The sequence below is a fragment of the Enhydra lutris genome, unplaced genomic scaffold, assembly GCF_002288905.1.
Source record: "Enhydra lutris kenyoni isolate GAN:26980312 unplaced genomic scaffold, ASM228890v2 scaffoldscaffold25, whole genome shotgun sequence".
Taxonomy (NCBI): Eukaryota; Metazoa; Chordata; class Mammalia; order Carnivora; family Mustelidae; genus Enhydra; species Enhydra lutris.
This window is the reverse complement of record NW_019154109.1, coordinates 4,878,947-4,902,786: the sequence shown is the minus strand read 5'-3', so window position 1 is coordinate 4,902,786 and position 23,840 is coordinate 4,878,947. Positions and strand designations below refer to the sequence as shown.

The window sequence follows — 23,840 nt, the reverse complement described above, 5'->3', positions numbered from 1 at the left end:
GGGAAGGCGGTGGGGACCGTGCAGAGCTTTGAAGGAGGGAGTGTGACAGATGCCTGCTGTCGAGCTGGGGTCAGCCCGCTCTCTGCCCAGGGCCGGGGCCTTGCTGGGGCTCTTCCTGCCATGCCCTCCCCAGCTTCCGGCGCCCATCCCAGCCCCCAGTCAGGCCTCCCTGGAGGGGAGGGAGAGGCCTCGTCCTGATGGTGTCTCAGCGCAGACGAAACGGGCTAACACCATCTGTCGTTGCACAGCCAGACCTCTTACAATTAGGTAGATAGAGAACAGCTCATCAAAGCATCACTTACAGCTTCTAACGTTGGGGCTTTGGGGGTCCAAGGTTGATCCGTTCCAGACTCCTGGCAGAAAGCCTCCTGCTGGCTGAAGACACACGTGGCCCGTATCTCTGTGCCTGGATGACAAGGGCAGGGCTGGTCAAAGAGCACAGAGATCTGGGTGCTGGTCTCACCACGGACCCTTCCTTGCCGTGCGATCTTGGGTGAGCGGCTTCATCATTCCAAGCCCCCAGTTTGCTCGTTGGTAGAATGGGTTGGTGATAGTACCTACCTCGGCGTGTTACCTTGAGGCTTCAGTGAGAATCTCCTCAGAGCTATCGTTCATCAAGCCTTCGCTTCATGCCAGATATTTACAAAGCCCGCCAGACACATCACCTCACTTGGGCCTCACAGCAACCCTCTGAGGTAAGCACCGTTATTGACCCATTTTACAGAAGGTGAAGTAGAGGCTGGGAAGGATTAAATTGCTGAGGTTACACTAGGGAGTGTTACTAGTGAGTTGTGTGTCCATTCCCTGGCTTGGGCCATGTCTCCAATGCCATAGGCTTTAATGGCGAGTCTAGGTTGTGGCAGAAAATTGAAGGGTGAATCGGAAAGCTTTTAGTTCCTTGTTCCTTCTGCCCTGGTCTCCTCGGCCCATAGCCCTGCCTCTTCTCAGAACACAGCTGCGGGGAAACCTGGCCCTGGATCAACTGATGGGCTTAAGAGGAGGTGGATGGAGAAGGGGACTGGGGGCCGCTGAGGTGATGGCTGGAGTATGTGGGGGCAGGGCTGCCTGGGAGGCAGGCTAAGCCTTGTCACTTGCTAATCTGGGCTCCTTGGCTTCCCAGACAATGCCCGGACAGTCAGGCAGGCAGGCATTCAGGCTGACAGGTGTCACCACTGAGGGGATGGGGCCTTGACTCCACAACCTACAGCCTTACAAGGCTTAGCTCCTCTGATCAGACACTTCCTTCCTTGCCCTGTGGCCTCCCCAGCCCCAGGACATTGGGAGCTGTGGGACGGGAGGCTGGAAACCCCTCCAGGTTTTCTCCCCTCCCCTCATCTACCCCAAATTGCTCCCTCTTCCTGGGTTGGCCCCTTTCTCCCTAGATCCAGTGAGTCCTGATTCTCATTCCTTCTCCAGCAATTGTTGCATCTGTTTTGCATCGAGCGGGGAAGTCTTGGGAGATCTGAGAGGGCACAGACCACCTGGACCCAGGTCATGGCTGCCTCAGACTCTCCCTGAACTTCAAAAGAAGCTAAGGGAAGGCCATCAGCTTTGCCCCAGGGAAGGGGCGTCCCTAAGGAGGCCAGGCTCACCCTCAGGCCACTAAAGTAATCGTCTGAATGAGGAAGCCGAGTTTCAGAGAGGACACCACTGCTGGGTCAATCACGGTGACCCTGCATTGTGTTAGGGTCCAGAAGGCCTACAGCAGGGTCAGACTAAGGGCGGCGGGGGGGCGCGGGGGGGCCAAAGCTCCATTCACTGGCTCTGTACAGGGCGGGGCTGGAGATGAGGCCGGTTGAGGTGTGTGAACGAGATCAGTCTGAGCATTTCACACAAAACTGTTCACAGAAGGGATCACAAGAGAGTGAGTGCAACCTCACAGGAGAGAATAGAGAGCCGGAGGACGAAGGTTCTAGTAGGTTAGGGCTGGGGTGACCAGGTGCAGCCGTGGGGGTTGTTCAGCTCACATGGACCTTGGAGCAGGCCGGGCCTGGCCGCAGGAGCCCCCACTGGCTGTGGGGCACCGCTTTCCAGGGCACCTGGAGGGCACATGTGAGGGTAAAAGGCAGGGCCAGGGTTATAGGAGAGTTCAAGCAGGAATGATAGGGAGACAACTGGGTGTAGCCAAGGGGACGGAGTGCCGGGCTGGCCTTTAGGAGACCTGGCCCACTCACTGTGTGGCCCCTTCTCTCTGGACCTCTCTTTCCTCCAGAGGACAGTGACTGCCCTGGGCAGTCTTCCTGCTCTGACATCCTGGCATCCTCTGGGCAAGTTCAGAGCTGACTTCCAGGAAGGGGCCAGGCCCTGGTGGGCTAGATTCTGCCCAGGGATGCGTGAGGGTCTGCTCCGGGCTGTCGGGCCCAGGGAACACTGGATCTGAGTGCCTGCCCCCAGGCCCGCCATGTTTCTGCCTGGCCTCCTGAGCATAGCCTGAACCACAAAGTCCTGGGTTCGTGAAATGTCCAAGGCATTACAGAGTATGTTAGGGTCTCACTGCGGGTATAACAAATTTCCACAACCTTAGTGATTTGAAAGAATGCAAGTTTGCTATCTTGCAGGTCTGGAGGGTAGAAATCCAAAATCAGTCTCCCTGGTCTCACAGCCAAGGTGTCGGCAGGCCTGCTTCTGTCTTGAGGCTCTTGAGGGGAGGTCTTGAGGGGAGAATCTGTTTCCTTGACTTTCCCAGGTTTTAGAGGCTGCCCGCATTCCTTGGCTCAAGGTCACATCCTCTGTCTTCCAAGCCAGCAACATAACAGCATCTTTTCTCTTTTTTGATCTTTCTTCCTTCATCAGGTGTCCTACTACTGAGCCTGATCCTAATGCCTCAGTCTGATAAGGACCATGTGATTAGACTGGGCCCACAAGGATAACCCAGGATAATTCTCCAACTCAAGCTCTTTCATTTCATCAGATCTGCAAAGTACTTTTTGCCCTAGAAGGTAACATGTTCACATTTTGTTCATTAGGACATGGGCCACTTTTGGTGGCCCTTATTCAGCCCACCATAGGGAGTACTACCTGGGGATCTCACAGGGCCATGAGGACTATTTCTGGCTCTGTGTCTGGGGAGGGTCTCCCCTGGCCAGGTGGGTGTCTGTGCAAAAAAAATAGACACAGCCTCAGCGTTCCCAGGACCGCAGCTCCTGCTCCACAGGGAGAATGGTAAGTGGGCAGAGAAGCACTGAGCTGGGGGTGGCTTTTAAGGAGGGTGACAGTGAGCGAGGAAGGCAGGAGAAAGTCTGCAGAAGCACACTCAGTCAGGGCAGAGAGTGGGGCCCAGGGCCAATGCCATCCAGTGGTGGCCCCCTCAGCTGGGTCCTGGGCATCTTCCCACCAGAGATTGCCAGCCTTGCAGGCGGACCCCAGAGGCCTCTGCCTCCAGAGTGGTCCACAGGTGAAGGAAGACTGGGGCATGTTCAAGGACCACAGGGGGTGACAGTCCCACTTTTGAAGGCCACTTGTGAACAGGCAGCAGGTAAGAGGCTGACAGGTTGGGGTGGAAGTGAGAGTGGAGAGCTGGACCACACGGTGTGGCGGGGTGTCGATGAGGCCTGGGATGAGGCAATCCTGGCCCCACTCTGTCCCATTAGGGACTGAGCATGGCTGACACCCCAAGGCCCTCAGAGGCCGTGATTCATTGTGGTTCCTGCTGACCCTCATTTGTTCTTCCATTTGTCAATGTTTTCTTTGTGCTTCCCTTCCAAAACACAGAATTATCCAGATAATTCATTCTTTTGGTGCATCTTAACTTCTTGTAAGAAAGTTCTTGTATAGGGGCGCCTGGGTGGCTCAGAGGGTTAAAGCCTCTGCCTTCGGCTCAGGTCATGATCCCAGGGTCCTGGGATCGAGCCCCGCATCGGGCTCTCTCCTTGGTGGGGAGCCTGCTTCCTCCTCTCTCTCTCTCTGTCTGCCTCTCTGCCTACTTGTGATCTCTCTCTGTCGAATGAATAAATAAAATCTTAAAAAAAAAAAAAAGAAAAGAAAGTTCTTGTATAAATTATAAACATGACAAGCCAATGCTCTAAACTCCAGCGGACTCACCCCAGCCTTCACACCCTTCTCTGACCTCCCACTGCTCCTTGGTGGTTGTCTGTCCTTACTGTTCATTCCAGGCCCTGCACCCAGAATCCTATGCCTCTAAGCAACTTCCCAGACCCTGTCCCTTCTCCCTGGCAGCCTTCCAGCACGGGGGCGTTCCCAAGTTGACCAGAGAAGAACCAAATTGGAGCGGCCTCTGTTGGGCACCAGAATGGCAGTAGCCGGAGGATGGGGCCTTCTGTCCCTCCGTAGGCACTGTGGGTGTGTCTCCTTAGCACACCCCTGTCCACCAGCTCTCTCCCCCACCAGCTCCCTAACCTCTCGCTGCCTGGGAGTCCTCTGGCTGGCCTCCAAGAGGGGGTCAGTATCCTGCTTGTCCTGTCCCAGCCTGGGAGCCTGGCCCAGGAGATGACCGACGATAATAGTCACAGGATTAACATAGCAGGCATTGTCTTTCTCTGACTATAGGGTGGGTATTATGTGTTCATCAACTGTTCTAAAAATACCCAGTAAACAGGTGCGGCCTCCAATGGCACCAGCCCCCTGGATTCTGGCTGGAGACCGAGGGCAAGGCAGGGGAGAAGGTGAGTTAGTCTTATTGGGTCCCAGGCATGGGATTTGGGGTGCCGTTTGGAACCCGGGTAACCTAGATTCCCAGAAGCTCACTTGGAGGGGGGTGCAGAGCGTCCACAGACTCTCAGAACTCTGCGTGCATAGAGGCGGGTGCTGCTGCGACCACCCCCTTGGCTCAGCCCCAGGAACCTTCGCTGGAGTCCGCCTGCCGTGCTGTTGACATCACTCCCAAGCCCAAGCAAACTCTTAGGGCCCATGGACCAGAGCCACACGAGAACACCCAGATCTAGTCTATAGCCCTCTTAGGCTTTTGTAGTATGGGCTCAGGGATCTGATTTCTACATTTCCTTGTGAGAGATGTAGGTCAGCAAGACAGTTAATCCTCCCCCAGCCCCTGTTGGGCCCCCCAAGCCTCCTGGTGCCCCCCCCCCCACCAGAGCCCCGGGCTATGCACTGGTCCCGCTGTCACTGCTCAGTGCCTCCTCTGGTCTGGCCGCTCATTCTCTCCCCTCTTCAGCTGGCGTCCCCCTAGGTGGGTGCTGGTTGGACTCAGTCGGTGGCCTCTGTGTGCACAGGATCTATGTGTACCCTGATCTTGGACACACGTGTCTTCAGGGAGGGTCTGTGGTGTGTGCTGCAGTGTGTGTCTGCTCTGTGGGGGTGTGTGTGTGGTGGGAGGGGATGGGAGGGGCAGCGGCTCTGTTCTATTTTTACTGGCCAGTTGCTGTGGCCCATAGTTTTCATAGCCTCCCCTCTGTCTGCCCCTCACAGTCTGCGGTCCTCAGTGAGACACAGGCCAGCCCAGCTCCCAGAACCTGAACGAGGTAAGTGGTTGCAGCCCAGAACTGCCGATCTAGGTCGAGCCCAGAGAGAGAAACTGGGGCTTGAGTTAGAGAAGACACAGGGCTTGGAGAAGGAAGACCTATGCCATGGCCTGTGCATTTGGGTTTGCCAGTGGAATGGTCCTAAGATGCTCCCACAGTCCTTTATCCTTAGGAATGACCTCTCTCCTGCAAAACTGTAACTGGAGGTAAAAATCTCCACTGCCCATTTTCAGGCTAAGAGCCAGGAGCAGGATTGCCCACAAGGTTGCTCAAGGGGCCCCAGGGTAGGCCTTCCCAGCAGGTCCCGGAGGGAGAGGGCGCACAGAGGAAGGTGGTGGCATTGGGAATCGGTGGGGAGGGGTGGTGGGGCTGCATTTGGAAGTTTAGGAAGATCCTGACGAGCAATAAAGGTGGACAACGCCTACAGCAGAAGACAAAGAAGGGGCTCTGGTGTGTGGGACTCGGGGGAGCCTCGAAGACCAGCCCCCAGCCTCCAGCCCCTGCGGACTGAGGAAACCATCTTGCCTCTTTGTTCTTTGTCTCTGAGGGACGTGTTTGGCTCCCCTTGCCCACCCACCTATATAGCAGGGCAAGAGCCGCTGCGGGCAGACTGCCAGCCCCACTGTCCACTGCTCCTGACTCCACGGAGTAGAAAGTAGTTGGTGGGGCCCTCTAGAGGGAAGGCCAATGGTGACAGCATTTGGGGTTGGGGCATGAGAGTCTGTGAAGGCAAAACAGAGGGGCACCTTCTATATTGGGAGCCATGGCTGGGGGGGTGGGGTAAGGTGGACGATAGATGGTACCAGCCACTGGAATTGGGGGACTGTCGACCCCACAGTGGCTCTGAGGTTAGGCTTTCCTGCTAAGAGCTCAAGATGGAGGGTGTGGGGGGTGTGGGAATATAATGCTTGCTAATGATCAAAGAGGACTGGGATGCCCTTGAACTGGGGTCCAAGGTCAGGGGGTGGGGAGCAGAGGGAAGAACATGAGCCTAACCAGAAATTTGTGTCCCTGATTATCAGGTGTGAAAAAGATTGGCTCCTGTCCCTATACACACACACACTCACATACACACTTATCCTTACGCACACAGACGTTCATACGCTCAGCCTCAGTCCCCTAAGCTAGTTGATATTCCCAGTCCACCCCACAGGGCCTCAGGGAAGGGAAAGCCCAGCTCTGAGTCAACCCCTGGCCATCCTTCACTCCCTCCCTCCAGCGGTGGATTTTCTAATTATCTCCTCGCTTGCTACTTGTGGGGGAGATGGAATGCGAGCCTTCTGAACTCACATTCGCTGCTATCTGCATCCTGACTTCTTATCAGGTTTCTGCTTGTCTTCCACAGGACCTGTCAAGGGGTCCCATCTGGTGGGTATCAGAGCACAGGCTGGGGACCCCGGGGCCTGGCATTTGTCAGGGGGCAAGCTGGGGGGCAGGCCCTGGAGCTTGGCAGGAGACCGAGGCTGGCCCGGGCCAGGAGGGCCCCATGCTGGTGACAGTGGGCTCTCTGAGGGAGGCGTGATCATGGCCAAATGCCCACCAAGGGAGAGGCACATCCCCACTCAGCCGAGACCTGCTGCCCCCTGGGATTGGCATTATGGCAGGGCGGTAATGATGGACAGAAGGACCTGGAGGTGTTTCTTCACCAGCTCGTGTTTCTTTTTGGACTTACTTGCTTGTCTTCAGAGGAGTGGAGAATAAACAGCTGGTCATAAAATCTAATTTCAGCCAAATATCTGGGGAATTTATGGGTTGGATCCTACCTCTCCTTCTGTGCCCCCGGGGTGACAGCTGAGACTCTGGGGTCACACTCCCTTTCCCCCTTCTCCACCCCAGGCCTCACCCTCCCCAGGAGGCAGAGGCAGAGGTGGGAGGCCCAGACAGCTTTCTGACAGATGGGGGAGACTTGGGACAGGTGGCCGAGCCCCATTCATGGTTTGGGGGAGGAGGCTTCACAGGCACAGAGGGAGAGGAGAGAGGTGGCTCTGGAATGAAATGACTGAGCCACTTTACAAACATCCTTTAGATTCTGCCCTTCCGCCACCCCCCCCCCCCCCCCCATACCAAACCAGGTTCCTGGGCCAAATTCTAACTCCTGACCCCGCACGTCCTGCCCCCGCCTCCCCACGCATACACATGTCTCCCCCATCCTTCACCTCACAACCCAGCTCGGCATGCCGGTCCTGCCTCGCACACCTGCTCCCGCCAGAGTTGTCCTTCTCCTTCCCCTGATCTTTTGCACAACCCCACCCTCTACTGGAATGCTCTTTGTCCAGGCCCAGGCAAGATGGTGGGTCAGGTCTGGCTTTGGATGTCCCCCTGCGCCACCTCAAGGACCCCCTTCTTGGCCTGGGTCCCCCAACTATCAGGGGTGAAGGGATCCCCGGGACAACCCAGTCAGGGGGCTTCGAACTGTGCTCCGCAGACCGGGGTCCTCACCGAAGGCCGCGGGCTCCTAGGTACCCCTTTCAGCCTGTGGCGTTGGCTCTCATTGCTTGAATTTGTTTTGCTTCCAAGTAAAATTTGGTTTGAACGAAGCATTTAAGAGCTTTTTTCAGTGGACGACAATTTATCTCACCCCTTTGCAGAAAGGAAAACCGGCCTGAAGAGGGTCAGATAAAGATGAGAGTAGACGGCAGGATTTGCCCGGCCTGCTGGTTTAAGCCCCTCAGTGCAGCGCGGGGCCCCCTTTCCGCCCCACCCCTGGGCTGTCAGTCACACTGTGCCCGCGAGCTGCGCCCGCCCTGGCGCAAGGACACGGCCCAGCGCGGGAAGAGCGCCCCCTGGAGCTGGCCCAAATGGCAGTTACTTACATCCCATCTTTGCTCGGTGCTCTTCCTCTTTCGGATTCTCCCCTCTCGCACAACTTCAGGGACGCCCTCATCCGCCGGACAGACTCTAAACTCAGCACGTTGTGGAGGGCCCACGACCTCACATTTCAAACAGATTTCTATGGATTCTATTCTGCTCCCTACGAGGGCTGGCAGACTTTGCTGGAAAGGGCTCAATAGTAAATATTTTAGGTTTTGTATGTTCTATTGCATATTCTTTATTTTACACCCTTTATGCAACACAAGGCGGGAGAGGCCAGGTTTGGCCTGGGGTCTGTAGTTCGCAGACCCCCGCCCTACGTACCTGTCCAACAGAGCCACTTACGGTTCTTAGAGTGCTTCTTTGCATTTCTAGGATTTTTCTCTGTCTTGTGAGCGAATGAGGGAATGAATGAGTGAATGGATGAATGAGTGAATGAATGAAAAGAAGAATCAATGGACAAACATTTTTCTTGTCCTGGACCTGTTGGAATCCATTCTGTCTGATTTCTTCTTCCTGTTGTCTGGCTCTCCTGGGCCGGGCGGCTGACACAGCACCAGGGCCCAGCTGGGTTGGGAGGCAGGAGTTACAACTTGCTTGCTTTGTGCCCCCAGGTGCTGCCCCCCCGACCACCACCATGCCTGAAGTGTAAGTAGCCCCACCCCCCTGCACCCCCTGTGCTGCAGATTTCAGCCCTATAGGGGAGGCTCCATCTGTTCAAACCCTGAAGCAGCTCCCCAGGAGATCAGGTTCTCACATAGAAACAGTCCTGAGTACTAGGTCCCCTGTGTCACCACGCGTCCTCCTAGACTTTGAGCAGAACCTATGCTCCAGGTTGCCTAAGGAAGACCTCTGTGGCCTCTTACAGAGTTCGTCTCTGCACAGGCCAGATGAAATGCATGTGCCAGGTCATGATTTGGCTCAACAGATGAACAAAGCTTTGGGAATTTGCCCACAAGGCCAGGGATGGAAGCTTTCCCATGCTGGAACCCTGTGTTGAGGCTTCCCTGAACCTCCACCACTCCACTCCAACTTATAATGGCTAACGCCTCTGAGCAAGAACCCAGTAGTCCAGAGGGCCACTGAAGTTGTATTCTGTTCTGCTGGAACCCTTGAGCTGGTCTCCCTGCCTGATGCCCACTGTCCTTCTGGTGTGTGGTTGTCACCACACCACCACTGCCCAAGCTTGTCCGTGTTGTTCTGTTGTTGCTTATGTCTTCTGCATTATTCACACTCTGTCTTTTGCTCTTTCCTCCTGTCCTTCCTGTGATGAATGCCTGAAGCGAGGTAAGTGAGATCTGGGGTATCTTACCATTCTTGATCACTTGTCTAGGCCCGAGGGACCATCCTGTTTTGGACAGAGTCAGTCCAGTAACAAGGGATTGCCATTGGGTTATTCTACCCCTGCCCAATGACCAAACATCGAGAGAGGAGCAAAGAGGTGTCCTTACCCGTCCCTCAGGTCTCAGATAACGCTGACCCTGAAACAGTCCTGATTTATCGAGGCTGCTGAGAACACAGCCTGTGTCCCGTGCAAGGTCAGGAACTGGAGAGATCGGGCTGTGGGCTCTGATCTGACAAGGGTGGGAGTCAGCAGCCCTGACAAAAGGGACATTTGGCACAGAGATTCTCAGAGAGAATCCAGTTCACCGTTTCTCAATAGCCATATGAATTTCTCAGTTTTGCTGAGGCTCCTATTAAAGTGAGTTGCCATTGATCGATGGTCAAACAAGGTGGCCCATCAGCTCACCAAGAGGCGGGGAAACAACACTGCGACGGACATTTGCCATGGGTGCACGACAGGATGTAAACTGTGGATGGTAATGATCGTGGCAACAGGCCACTTCTCCCACAAGCACCCTAACCTGAAACGTAGCCCAAACCCCGCTTTAGGAGAGGAAGGGACCAACAAACCCTTCCGAACAGTGGGAGTGGAAGTCCCACATCCCATGCATGAACTATGAAGCCCATTCATCTTCCCCCATTTTCTCCCTTAGAGCCTGCTCACTATGCCCTCCTGGTGCACCCCACAGTTCCAGTAGACCGCTGCTCTCTGGCAGCAGCCAGAATCGACAGCCCATGGTCGGGAGGAGCTACAAGTGCTGAGAAGGCCTCACAGCCTCATTAGTTAGGGGTTGAGCAGTGCTCCTTACCGGCCTCTCCCCTGGTGGCAGGGGGGCGGGGGGATGCTGCTGCAAACTAAGACTTGTGAGAGCATACATAGTGGGCAAGAATATATCAAGTATTTTTAGTAAGAAGAGAAAACAATGTTTTTATACCTGAGAAAGATGAAGATGGATGGTGTTGACATTAAAAAAAAAAAAAGCTGTGATGTGCAACAAGACATACTTCCGGATGTGTGAAATTCACAGCTCGTTTCCGGACATGATAGATCATCGAGGTACGGGGATATTACCGTGCAGAGCGCTAAGTGGGGGCGTCTGTTTCATGCCTTTCAAAGGACTCGAGCACCCATGAGGTCATTCTGTCTGTATAATTCTGTGGACTGAGGAAGGTGGGTCTCGGCGTTCTTATTTACAGATGAGGAAGGAGGTGGCCATAGAGGTCACGTGACTCACACAGGACCCCCACCAGCACTGGAACCAGGATTGAAAGTGAGGGCTTCAGCCTCTAGGTCAAGGTCAAGGTTGCGGTCACTGACGACAGCATTCCTCGAATTTGAGGGGTTAAATCACAAAGATGGGGAACGTTTTAGGGGCGAGGATTCTGGGTATAATGGGGGTGAATCTGGAGGACACACACGCTGGCCTAGACCAGATTTCCCATCTGCAGCCTCTACCTCACCACCCATCTCTCTCCTTCTCACCATCAGAGAAAGTCCAAGATCACGGCCTCACGCAAGCTCTTGCTGAAGGTGAGGCTTTGTGCTGGCTCTGGGGGAAGAGCCAGTGGGAGGCAGAGGGGGTGTGGTGGAGACTCTGCGGGGGTGTGGAGGGTCAGGGGATGGTGAAGAGGAAGGAGGCCAAAGGGAGGAGGCTGAGGAGGGAGGCTGGCCATTGCCTGGAGCCAGGTGGTTGCTGAGTGGAAACCTGAAACTAGGGAGACCTGGCTCCTGCCCAGGTTCCTGAGGGAAGACAGTGACCAGTTTGCGGGCGTTCATCCACTGGTGGCTGCCAGAGGGCCTGCTTTATTTTGGCCAGAGTTTCTCTCTTTGGAGCTCCTTGGGCTGAAACAGACCAGAAGTGGCTACGGGGAAGACTGTGAGGGAAAACAGCTCCGGGGGCCTAGAGACACTGTGTGTGGTGGCCCAGGGTTCCTTCTCACCTGGCCCACCTGTGGGTTGCACACACACACCTGCAGGCTCGGGACCATCTCATCCATGTGCTCCCGGAGCTGCCTGCTCTGGGCCCTGACCAGCACGAGAGGACATGGTGCTTGTAGTGCCAGGGGCCAAGCCGGTACCAGCCTGGGGTCCTCCTTCCCCTCGAGCCCTGATGCTGGGTGGGGAGCGCGAGGGCCCTGGGCCCATGGTTCAGCAGGCTCTGTCCTGTGCAGAGCCTGATGCTGGCCAAGGCCAAGGAGTGCTGGGAGCAGGAGCACGAGGAGCGGGAGGCGGAGAAGGCCCGCTACCTGGCTGAGCGCATCCCCACGCTGCAGACCCGCGGCCTGTCCCTCAGTGCCCTGCAGGTGAGTCTGCGGGGCTGAGCCCCGGGCCCGGGCGGCTGGAGCCTGCACTAACGCTGGGGCTCCAGTCTCCGTTCCTTCCCAAGGGGCTCTTCCCTTTCATGGTCTCATGTCCTCGCACAGGCCTCTGGGGGGTGGTGCTGGTAGATCCCCTTTCTTTCTGTCTTTCTTTCCTTCCTTCGTTTTTTCCTTCCTTCTTCCTTCCTTCCTTCCTCCTTCCTTCTTCCTTCTTCCTTCCTTCCTTCCTTCCTTTCTTTAGTTAGATTCCATTTCACAAGTTCAGGGAGGGAGCCTCGGGACATGTCCGTCCTTCCCCTACAAATAGGTTTTTAATGTTTGTAAAACACAGATAACTGTTTAAATGCCAGCGACTGCAGAGAAAGGAGACTGGAAGGAAATACACCAAAATGTCACCAAGGGTCACCTCTCCCCGGTGGCAACACTTGTTATTTATAGTTTATTCTTTTTATTTAATACCTAGCTTTCAAGTTTTCTATAATTTGCTTATTTTTTTAAAAAAGATTTTATTTATTTATTTGACACAGATCACAAGTAGGCAGAGAGGCAGGCAGAGAGAGAGGAGGAAGCAGGCTCCCTGCTGAGCAGAAAGCCTGACGCAGGGCTCCATCCCAGGACCCTGAGATCATGACCTGAGCTGAAGGCAGAGGCTTTAACCCACTGAGCCACCCAGGCACCCCTGCTTATATTGTTTTTTGTTGTAAGAAAACTTTTTAAAGAAAACAATGACATTCAGAAAACAAAGGGTTTACGCAGGGACCTTTTAGCAGCCATGAACTTCAGAGCAAAGGGGTGTTTTCAGCTCCTTTCCAGAATGTAGGTATTGCAAAGGCACCAGGCAAAGAGGCAGAAAGGGAGACTGGGGTCCAAATGACTCCTCTCCCCTTTTTTCTGTTCCTGTGCGACGAACCTTGCTTCCCCCAGGACCTGTGCCGGGACCTGCACGCCAAGGTGGAGGTGGTGGATGAGGAGAGATATGACATTGAGGCCAAATGTCTCCACAACACCAGGGAGGTGAGCTTGCAGGAGGGGAGGGGCATGGCTAGCCCAGGCTGGCTGTGTGGTGGGGGCAGGGCATGGGCACTGATGCTGGAGCTGCGGACTAGGTCCCCTTCCTTCTGCAGGGTTTGGCAAGTGACCACGTGGGAAGCTCTGGTCCCTCCAGTCCAGCCCCCTAGGGCTGGGGATGGGCAGGGAGAGGATAATCACACAGATGAAAAGCACAGCCTTCCTCCCCACCTGCCACGCAGGCTCTTCGGTCTAAGAGGAGCTGCCCTCTTTGCTCACCCACACCAACAATCACATGCTGGTTAATAACCTCTTCCCTTTGTGGATGGCTCCCATGTGCACTGCATCCTTTGATCCTCCCTACGTGCTTCTGGATGAAGCAGGTGCTATTATCTGCACCTTACAAAGGAGAACGCTGAAGTTCAGAGAGGCTGAGAACTTTGGTCTGGGTCACACAGTGGTGGTTGTGGGACCAGGGCTGGTCGCTAACCCCCCCCCCCCCCAACTGCGGTGCTCAGCGTTCCCTCGGTGTGGGGTGTGGGAGTAGGAGCTCTGTGCAGACTCTTCTCCCATGTGGTGGGGCAGAACACGGGAGGGCAGAGCTCCTGCTGCTCTGGCAGGCTGCCCCTGGGTGCTTGTTCAAGCAGGGAGGAGGGGATGGAGTGGGATCAGAGACTACTCTCTTCCCTTTTCTCCCCATCAGGAATGATGATTTGCGGCATCACTAATCTCCCCAGAATTCCCTCCAAAGATAGCACCCTGGGAACTCCCCCTAGGGGTCTAGGACTTGCGGGGTTATCCACCTGACTGGGTCAAGGCTGTGCTCTCAATGAGCTGCTTTGAAGGCTCACGGGGAGGGACTAGTTAGAAGTAGGAATGGGCCACAGGGATAGGAGGAAGCAGCCCCACACTACGAAGAGCATTCCAAGCCAGACTTGTGCTGAGTTTGGTGGGGCTGCCCCATCTATTCCCGTTACCATGACAGAGATGTGCTTTATCTCTCCACTTACTCATTCATTTATCAACAAACACCTGTGGCTGTTCCGAAAGGGATGGGTGGGTCTGAGTGTCCCAGAGGGTCTGGCCTGGAAGCTGGAGAATGTGGGGTATAGCTTTGGCTGGAACCCTAGAAGTCTGAGACCCCCAGGAAGGGTGCTCTGAGGTGCTCCCTTGCCATTGGACCCTTGCTCCTTCTCACCTGCAGATTAAGGACCTAAAGCTGAAGGTGCTGGACCTCCGTGGAAAATTCAAGCGTCCACCACTGCGTCGGGTCCGGGTCTCGGCTGACGCTATGCTCCGGGCCCTACTGGGCTCCAAGCACAAGGTGTCTATGGATCTGCGGGCCAACCTGAAGTCAGTGAAGAAGGAAGACACAGAGAAGGTGAGGACCCTTCTTCTCAGAACCTTTCACCCCCTGTCCTATCACCTGTCACTCCGTCACATAGCCTCAAGCAGGAGCTCCTGTTGGAGGCCAGGCAGCCAGATAGAACATTCTTGAACCCTCTTGGAGTGATGAAGTCTTGTGATTCTCTTTGGGAGAAAGAGAATCTCTTTGCTCCCTTCCCTCAGGCTGCTCTCAATCTGAGGAGGAAATTGGGACCCAGAGGAAGCCAGACTGAGTAAGAAAGTAGAACAGCACCCAGTGTGAAGAGAATGTGCAATTAGGGTGACCAGGGAGATAGTGTCCTCTGTCACTAGAGGGGAAAAAAGACAGCAGGTCATTAGGTCATTGTGGCCATTGGACACATGAGCACAGACATTGGAGAACTGAGTTCAATCACTCATTCAGCAACAAATCACTCAGAGCTGATTGAACTCGATATATGTACTCAGAATGGATGGGCTCTAGAAGGAACATGGATGAAAGACATGGTCTCCGGCCCAAGGAGCTTCATAGAGAGAGGAAATGGCAGGTTGTATGCTGGTAAAATGGAAAATGAGCCAGTTTAGGGGGAGGTAAGCTTCTTAGAAGAGGTGGCCTTGAGCTTGCCTTGAGCACCAGACCAGGAGGTTGGCATGGGTCTGGAGGCAAGGCTGGGCTGTGGTCTACCAGGGTGGGAACTGACCCCGGCACCCCATTGCGATCATCCAGAACTCCCAGTTGACACAGCTTCCTTCTTCCAGTGAAGCCTCAGCTTGTCCCTTGTCTACCCCAAATGTGTCCTTGGGCCTCACCCGTGGGGCAGGGGTGCTGGGATTTCCTCTTGTCAAACAGGCTGACTTTCCCTCACCTAGTTTCTCTGGTGCCTGGAGGGCCCCCAGCTGCCCCCCGGCCTGCTTGGTCTCCGACATGTGTGTGTGGCCCCCCATAGGAGCGGCCCGTGGAGGTGGGCGACTGGAGGAAGAACGTGGAGGCCATGTCCGGGATGGAAGGCCGGAAGAAGATGTTTGACGCCGCCAAGTCTCCAACCTCACAGTAGAGGTACCTAGAGACGAGCTCCCTTCTTCTGGGGCCCACCAGCCTCTAATAGACAATAGGAGCTCTAGGACGATGGCCACTGGGTCAGGCCCAGTGTGGTGCGTTGATGGGGGTCAGCTTGGGTCGACTCAGTCCTGGCTCCAGCCCCCAGAGACCTTGGGCAGATCATTTCTGGTTTGGGGCAGTTTTTGCTCCCCTCATCTCCAAAGCTGGAGGTTGTATCAGATCAGTGTTCTCTGAATGAGGTTCTCAGTCAGGGTGTACCGGTACCGCCAGCAAGGTTCCGGCTCCACTCCTGAGCTGCTGAATCAGTAACTCTGGGGGTGGGTCCAGAATCTGGGTGATTCTCCCCAAGACCTTGAGATCCACTGGGTTGGATGATCCCCGAGGGCCCTCCAGCTCTGACTTTCTCAGAGTCTAAGCTTTTAAAAATACCTCCTGGCAAAGTATCCCAAACTCAGAGTCCCTGGCCTCAGGGGGTTCCATTCAGAGAAGACAAGACCACCCCCTGCCACCCCTGAGGAAATTGCTAGAGAAAGCAGCAACGTTAGGCCACATAAAAGCCCCACAGAGTGCTGATGCCTGCTGCCTTGCCCTGGCACAGGAGGCCTTCCAGAGCCCTGAGCTCTCTGAGGAAGAGATGGGCAAGGGTTAGCAGGTACAGGAGAAGGGCCTGTTTCAAGGCCGAGGTGCCAGGAAAGCACAGAAGTGAGAATTAACCAGCTGAGGGAGAGGAGCCACTGTAGAGCTTCCAAAAGGGATGGGGAGCTTAGCTTGGGCCCTGGGCTGAGAAGCTGAGGCTTTATACAAACCCTTCTGGATGATGGTCCAGTCTGGACGGGGGCAGGGGGGAGGGAGCTAGGGGTGAGAAGTCCCAGAACTGCACGTCCCACGGGGAAATCTGTAAGATGGCTTCTGCCTCTTTTTCCCTACAGGCCGGCTTGCTGCTCTGTGCTCTGGGCTTCCGCTTCCCGCTCCTCCCTCCAGCCTGGCTCCCCTCTCTGCCTCCCACCCTGCATTTCTGGAGCCTCCATCCTGCTCCCACCTCTCCCCTCCAGCCTGAGTGCCCTCCTCTGGAACTGGGATTAAACAGACACCCAAGAGGACACACAGCCGTGTCTGAAGACCTCCCCCTCGCAGGGTAGAGACCCCAGCTAGCTGAGCTGGGGAGGAAGAGGTGTGGCAGCACCTTCCTCTCTGGCCCCCTGCCGCAGCCCTGCACTGCTTCCCCGACCTGTAGAGTGCCCCCAGGCATCACAGCTTCTCCATTAAAAAGCAGGGTCCCAGTCATTTCTGTAGCTCTGGCTGTGAGTGCTCAGAAGAAAGAGAAGACAGGGAGTCTGGAGAGATGGATGAGGGTGGTTCCAGGCAGGAGCTCGGAGTCCCGAACGGAGGTCTAAGGAATTGGCAGCTGTCTGCTGAAGTCCCTCTGGGACCCATTCTGTTCAGCCCCAGTGACATCACACAGCACCCCCTCAACCACCCAGGTTGCTCAGATTACCCGAACCCTAACCTCTGCTGCAGCCCCAGCCCCTCCTAATGATGCCAGCCATCAAGATGGGCCTCTCCATTCAGAACCCCTCGTCCCGCTTGATTTCACAGTTCCCTTGCTCTGCAAACCTGGATCACCTCTCCCTGGTAGCTGCTGGGTGTTCCTGACTATTCTGGACTGAGAGGTCAGGGTGCTTTCAGCCCCTCCCCGGGCCCCACAGGTACCGGGTGGGAGTTGCTCCGCACCCAGGCCCCGCCTGCAGGGACACCTTTGCAGTTCTACGTCTGGCCACTAGGTGGCTCCTTTCCCCATCGCAGCCCCTGGGGCTCTTCAGTCCTTCGGACTCCTGCTCTCTCCACCCTCATGCCCCCTCCTCCCACTCATTTTCTCTTCAGGCTCCTGGACGGGTCATATCCTCCAGGTCATATTCTCTAGATCCACTGGCCTCGAGGTGGGCTGGACAGTAATCTGTCCTCTAGGTCATGTTCTTCCTCCATTCCATTGATGTCTGGACCCAGAGGGTGAGGGGTGCGAGCCTGCTGGAGTGGAATGGGGGGAAGCGGCAGCCTTTCTCCCTGCCCTCCCACATGCTCCTCCTATGGAGCAGAGACCAAAGTTCTGGGAAGAGCAGAGCCTGGTTTTTCAGGGCAGTGTCTTGGCGACTCCTAAACTGAGCCTATAAAACCGGGGCCCTTGGACTTTTTCACCACCCCAGCACTGGTCCCAGGAGAGGCTGAGCAGTCTGAGGAGTCCCCCTTCCTCCCGCCCTGTAACTCCCTGTTCTGTCCTCTGCTCCCAGTGTATTATTTGCCATAAATACCAGAAGCTGAGTACAAAGTGCAGTGCCAACTACCCCCCGGGACAGGGTCTAGATCCTGGGGCTGCCCAGCCTGCCAGCCCCTTGAGGGACCAGAAGCTTGAGTGGATGAGCGGAGGCAGCATCTGCCCAGGCTTCTTCTACAAACAGCTCAGTCGGCAGAAAGGCAGATGTGTGCAAAGAGCACAACTCCAACCATACACAGAAACCCTTCGGCACAAACACACCCAATCTCTCTCATACACACACACACACACGCTCGCGCACGCGTGAAGCTGAAGAACCTGATGGGGCCAGTCCGCGCCCCAGAGGATGGGGTTGGGCTCCCTGCCCAGGCAGCGACAGAAACCCACCCTTCCCTGCCTCTCAGAGCTCCTCCTTGCTGGCCTGGGTCCAAAGCATGGTCTCCTTGCTCTGCCTCTGCTCAGCCCTTTGAGAGAGCCTGGCCCCAATTTCCAAAGCCAAATCTCAGTTAAACCTCAGTTCCGCCAGTCGACTATTAACCTGGGGCCCTGGCAGACTGGGATCTCCACCCTGCCTACAAACGCCGGAGACCAGCCCCAGGCCTGACTCAAAGCAAACACCTGGGTGCCCTGAGCCCGTGGGGCCAACTCAACACACCCAAGGTGAGGGCCCTCTGGGAAAGGGCCACAGACTCACACAGAGGCTTCCTGGAGGTCGACATCTTGTCCTTCCTGTCTCCCAGCAGGGCTAGACCTAATCCATCCCCTGGGTGGGCAGAGCAAGGGCAAAGGGGCCAAACGCTTCCTGAGAGCGAAGACCCGGGGGCGGCCTGGGTGAGGGAGGAGGCAGGTTCCGTCACAGGGCCGCTTTGCGGGGGAAAGCAACGTTTGGGAGGAGGCTGCTCATGGAGTCATAGCCGTGAACAGGGCCTGGGTGGGAGGCACGTGTCTGGAGAGCCATGATTCTACTTCTTTTCACATGGAGGCCCAAGACCGGACCGGATACAGGGGCAGCTGAGCCGGGAGCTGGGCCTCCCACTGAAAACAGCTCCCACTGGCAGCCCGCCGAGTATACGCCGGGTGCCACCGTTCACAACCTCACATTTCACCCTCACAACACCCCTCTGAGAGAGAAGCACAGAGAGGTCACCACCTTCCCTCTTTGGTCACACAGCCAGTGGACGGAAGGGCCAGGATTCAACCCAGGCAGTCAGAGTCCATACGCTTAGTCACTATTTTAGTAATAATAAAAATGATGCTCAATGCTTTATCAGAATTATATCATTATATATATTCTCACAAAATGTTAAGAAGTAGATACTTTTTTTAAAAAAGATTTTATTTATTTATTTGACAGAGATCACAAGTAGGCAGAGAGGCAGGCAGAGAGAGGAGGAAGCAGGCTTCCTGCGGAGCAGAGAGCCAGATGTGGGGCTCGATCCCAGAACCCTGAGATCATGACCTGAGCCAAAGGCAGAGCCTTTAACCCACTGAGCCACCCAGGCGCCCCTAGATACTCTTTTTTTAAAAAAAGATTTATTTATTTGAGAGAGAGCGAGAGATAGCACGCGCGGAGTAGGGGCAGAGGGAGAGGGAGAAAGAGAGAGAATCCCCAGGCTGACTTCCCAGATCAGGGCAGAGCCCAGCTGGGGGGTGGGGGGTGGGGTGGCTTGATCCCAGGACCCTGAGATCATGCATGACCTGAGTTGAAAAACAAGAGTCAGCCACTCAACCGACTGAGCCCCCCATGTACTCCAAGAAGGAGACACTCTTATCTTGGATTGCCGAAAGAGCACCTGGCTAGGAGACATGAATTAGTTCACCCTGAGTTGTAGGGTTTGATAGCTGCTCGCCAACAGCTGGAGCCTAGGTCAGCCTGTCTCTGGGGTTGTCCTTTCCTGGAACCAGACCTGCCACAGAGAGCCCAACCAGCCCCTTTCCCCAAGGGACACAGCTGGGGGTCAAAAGCCCTGCTCATGCAGCTGAGGAATTCCAATATCTCCACCCAAAGGGAAAACATTCAAAGGAGATGCAAATGGCACCCAGCTGAGCAAAGGTAAGGTCTTCCTCCAAGACCAGGGCCAGAAGTAGGGGTGGTGGAGGGATGGCAGATTTCCTGGGATGCCTGTGGTGGGCAGGAGATGGACTTCCTCCCTCTTTTGTAGGAATGCCCAGGGCTGAATGCCACCTGCTATCCCCTGCCTGTCCCAGAGCCCTCAGGACGCCCGCTGCTGCCTCTCCCTTCCCACAAGGTCCTTGTCTCCATGAGGGGGGAGGTAGGAGGCTGGGCCCCTGTCTGTCTGGAGCCCACCCCAGCAGGGCGATCAGGACAGGCCCAGTGTCCAGGGCTGCCAGGGCTAAAGGGCCTGCGAAGGGAGGGAGCAGAGTTAAACATTAGCCCCAGAGGCCCCCCACGAAGTGAGTCAGACTCCCCGCAGGGATCTGGGCAGGGCAGCCAGGGTGGGGGGGGCAGTTTCGTTCCAGCTGGGAGATCAAGCTGCTGAAAACTGGGACAGGTTGCTGGGACCCATGCAGTCTCCTCTCCTGACCACATGGGGCTCTCTCCTCAGAAATCCCCAAAGCTTGCCAGCTGAGGCTCCTTTTTTAGAGCTGAGGAACAGGGGGCTCCTTGGATTCCCAAGACAAACTCCTAAGCTAGTCTCTGGGTTCCCTGAGGCGGAGCAGCGTGAGTCTCTATAACCCCAGGGCCCTGGCACAGGAAAACTATGGTCAATGTCTGCAGGCCCAGGGAGGGCAAGTGACTTGTTCAAAGTCACAGACATAACTGGGAGGAAAACATAGGTCCCTGGACCCCCAGTCTCCTGAAAAAAACTGGATGTGGGCTGAGCTTTGATATCTCAGCCAGAGGCAGAGTTCTGGTGACCTGAGCATGTGGCCCACCGCTGGTGGGGCTCAGCACACATCTGGCTCCAGGGGAGGTAGTCATTGTTTTTTAAAGTTCTTACTTTGCAAAACTAAATGGTATCAACACCATTTGGGTATTCGTATTTTAAAAATATTAGTTGGTGAAAACCCAAAGCCTGGGAACCACTGCCCTGGGTATTTTAGGGTATGAGTGGGATTACCTCATTTATTTGTTTTCTGCCTTTGCCAAGAGTTGTCAGGCATGGCTCAGTTGCTCGGTGGGTATACAGGAATGGGAATAAAATGGAAATGTCAGGGTGTGATTTACAAACCTGCTACTCTGGGGCCAGGGTCCCCACTCTGACCTCTTTGGAGAAGGAGAAGCTGACCTATGAGCTATGTAGATAGGGGTGGGGGGGTGGATTCCAGAGCCCGAGGTCAGTTTTGGGAGGAGAGAACGCCCCCTTCCCCCACTGCTGTCTGGGAAGTCTTGACAACCCTTGCCCTTGATGAGGGAATTCCCCATGTGACCAGCCCTATCTCCATGGATTGTCCTTGGAGGAAGCAACCAGCACATGCTTGTGGTTTTTAATGCATATATAGTTGAAGAGCAATAAAATGAACATCCTTATCCCAAGCACTCATGTTAAGAACAAGGGTGTTGTAAATGCTTTCGCAGGCCCTTCCTCTCCACAGAGGTCAGGAGTCCTCAGGTCTGCGTTTACTATGCTCTCGGTTCTCTTTCTAGCACTGCTCTGTACTTACGAACTCCTAAACAAGACATTGTCTACTTTTGTCTACTTTTGCCTTTTGGGGGTAAGCCTGACATAAAAGTGTGCTTCCTGCTTTTTCCCCTTCCAGGTGATGGTGGTGAAAGTCACCTCTGTTGCTGTGACGTGACAAAAATACCATCGCTTAGTCACCCATTTTCCGATTAACAGACATGGAGGTGGTTTCCAGAATTTTGCCACCGTAAAGAGTGCTGCTTGGAATATTCATGAGCCTCTTTTCTGCTCTGGTCAAGAGCTTCTTTCCCCAGGAGTGCAACTGCTAGGACGTCAGGAACCATATCTTCCCCTTTGCCAGATTGTTCCTCGTGCACCCCTTCCAACAACGGTGGTAGTTGCTGTTGATCCATGTCTTGTTTTTGCCATATCTAGGAGGCCAAGGAATGCTTAGAACCCCCTTCCCCATCTCAGCTTCTCCCTGACCCTGCTCCCAATGTTATACTCAGCAGGGTCTTTGGCTGATCTGGGTTTTCCTGTTCTTTCCAAAGCAAGTTAGTGTGATTCTCCAAACCTTTATTGAGCACCTGCTCTACTAGGTGTAGAGTTGAGGGGATCCTGAGGGGAGTAAGGCATTTGCTCTTAAGACACTCACGAGACACACAGGGAGTCAGCCCAGGGGCACAGATATCTGGCACATTAACACGTCCCTCCCTGGCCTGACCTGGGGAATCCCTCCCTCCTCCTACCCACTCTGCAGTTCTCCGCTGGGTGCTCTGGAAAACAGGCAAAGCTCTCTTCAGAGCACCCATACTCCTATATCCCGCTATCTGTTGGACAGCTCCTCCTGGCTTTCTTCATGGACCTTAAATTCTAATGAGTAGAAGTCAGGGACGCAGCTGACCATCTCACCATGCACGGACAGTCCTCACAACAAGGAATGATCAAGTCTAAAATGTCAGTCATGCTGAGGCTGAAGAATCCCTAGTGCTTTGAAGTCCTCCCCAAATCACCTCCTCCTCCTGCTGCCCTGTCTCATCAAGGAAGGGCACCTGCCTTCACCCAGCTCCTCAGCCTAGGGAGATGGGAGTCCCAAGGCTCGGTCTTCCTTCGCTGCCCACAATCCGTTGAATCAGTCCTGACGATTCAACTTTCCAAAGCTCTTGCCAACACCTCTCTTCTCCCCTTTCCTGGCTACCCTTGCTCAAGCCCCCTTCATTTCTTTTGTGGACTATACAGAATTGCTGCCCCCTCCCCGCCCCCACACACAGCATGGCCTCCCACTTCCAGTCTGACCTCTAGTCAAACTGCGTCCAGAGCTGTCTGTCAGGGTTATGACGTTTCCCATGTAAAGGCCATTAAACCCTCCCTTTTTGTTCAAGTTCCGCATATGCTACAGTGAAAAGGTAATACCTGAGCCAAACACAGGGTCCTTTCTATCTGTCCCCTGTCTTTCCCTTCAGCTTCGGAAGGCGCTCCACGCTTCAGGCACATGAGTCTTCTCTCCCTCCACAAACACCTCCCACTGTTGCCCCTCTGTCTTGGTTGATCCTGTGTCCAGAAGCCGGGTGCTTGGCTGCCATTTATGATGGCTGAATTCCACTTAACCTCCAAAGCCCAACCCCGATGTTCCTTCCTTTTTAAGACTTCCCAATCCCTCCATTAGAGTTAATCCCTCCTGGTGACATAATTTCAATTTTTATCAGTCTGCCTGGAATGAGGCTTTGGTGTGTGTCTCCATTGCTAGAGTGGGAAGGTCTGGAGGTCAGGAGCCGAGGCCTTACCACTTTTGTGTCCCTGAAGTCAAAGCCACTAGGCTGATTGTCGTGGGTAGAATTCTGGTTCCCAAAAAGATACGTTTAATCCTAACCCCTGGTACCCAAGAGTCTGACCTTACCGGCAACTAGGGTCTTTGCAGATGTAATCAGGTTAAAATGAGGTATGTCTATCTGACTGTATTCGGTGGGCCACATGTAATGACTGATGTTTTTCTCAGAAGAGGGGAATTTGGACGCAGACATGGACACACAGGGAGGAGTCCTTGTGATGGCAGAGGCGAAGATTGGAATAAGACAACTGAAAGCCAGGGAACTCGGAATTGCCAGTAACCACCAGAAGCTAGGAAGAAGCAAGGAGCGATTCGCTTCTCCTCTAGAGCCCGTGGAGGCAGCGTGTCTCTGCCCATAGCTTGAACTTGAACTTCTAGCCTCCAAAACTGTGAAAAAAATACATTTTTGTTGTTTTAAGCCACTCATTTGTGGCACTTTGCTACAAAGCTCCAGGAAACTGCTGCATTGACAGCACCTGGCACATGGAAAAAGCCTAGTAAATCTGTAATGCCTGCCCTCAAAGAACTTTGGGGGCTTTAATATGCACTTAATTTAATTTTCCTTACTTCTAGAATCATCCTCATACCAACCTTCCATGTCTTTGGGTTTTTATATCCATAGAGAGGCTGCCGGATTTTGGACTTAGAGCTGTTTGACTGTCCCCTGGCTTCAGGAAGTGTCCCTAGAAGGACCAGGCATCACATGACTTAGTAGGAGTATTTTTCTTCCTAAGTTGAGGTGCCTCTACCGACAAACCTTGGAAAGAGCATTCTCTAGGTCCCCAGGGAGACAGCAGGCTCCCTCTCCCTCTGC

The 23,840-nt window shown here is 54.7% G+C and overlaps 1 protein-coding gene across 1 annotated transcript; it reads left to right on the top strand.

The window, feature by feature from the left end:
• Positions 1-8,859: 8,859 nt before the first annotated feature.
• Positions 8,860-16,634, top strand: LOC111151081 (troponin I1, slow skeletal type). Its single transcript, XM_022508831.1, has 8 exons — positions 8,860-8,894; positions 9,530-9,533; positions 11,080-11,121; positions 11,763-11,894; positions 12,834-12,923; positions 14,122-14,298; positions 15,230-15,339; positions 16,272-16,634. Exons 1-7 carry the CDS (start codon positions 8,884-8,886, stop codon positions 15,335-15,337), a joined length of 564 nt encoding a protein of 187 aa, XP_022364539.1. The 5' UTR covers positions 8,860-8,883; the 3' UTR covers positions 15,338-15,339; positions 16,272-16,634.
• Positions 16,635-23,840: the final 7,206 nt, after the last annotated feature.

Coding starts and splice junctions, on each gene's coding strand:
- LOC111151081 (XM_022508831.1), top strand. Junction 11,122..11,762: donor CACGCAAGCTCTTGCTGAAG/GTGAGGCTTTGT, acceptor TGTCCTGTGCAG/AGCCTGATGCTGGCCAAGGC. Junction 14,299..15,229: donor AGAAGGAAGACACAGAGAAG/GTGAGGACCCTT, acceptor GGCCCCCCATAG/GAGCGGCCCGTGGAGGTGGG.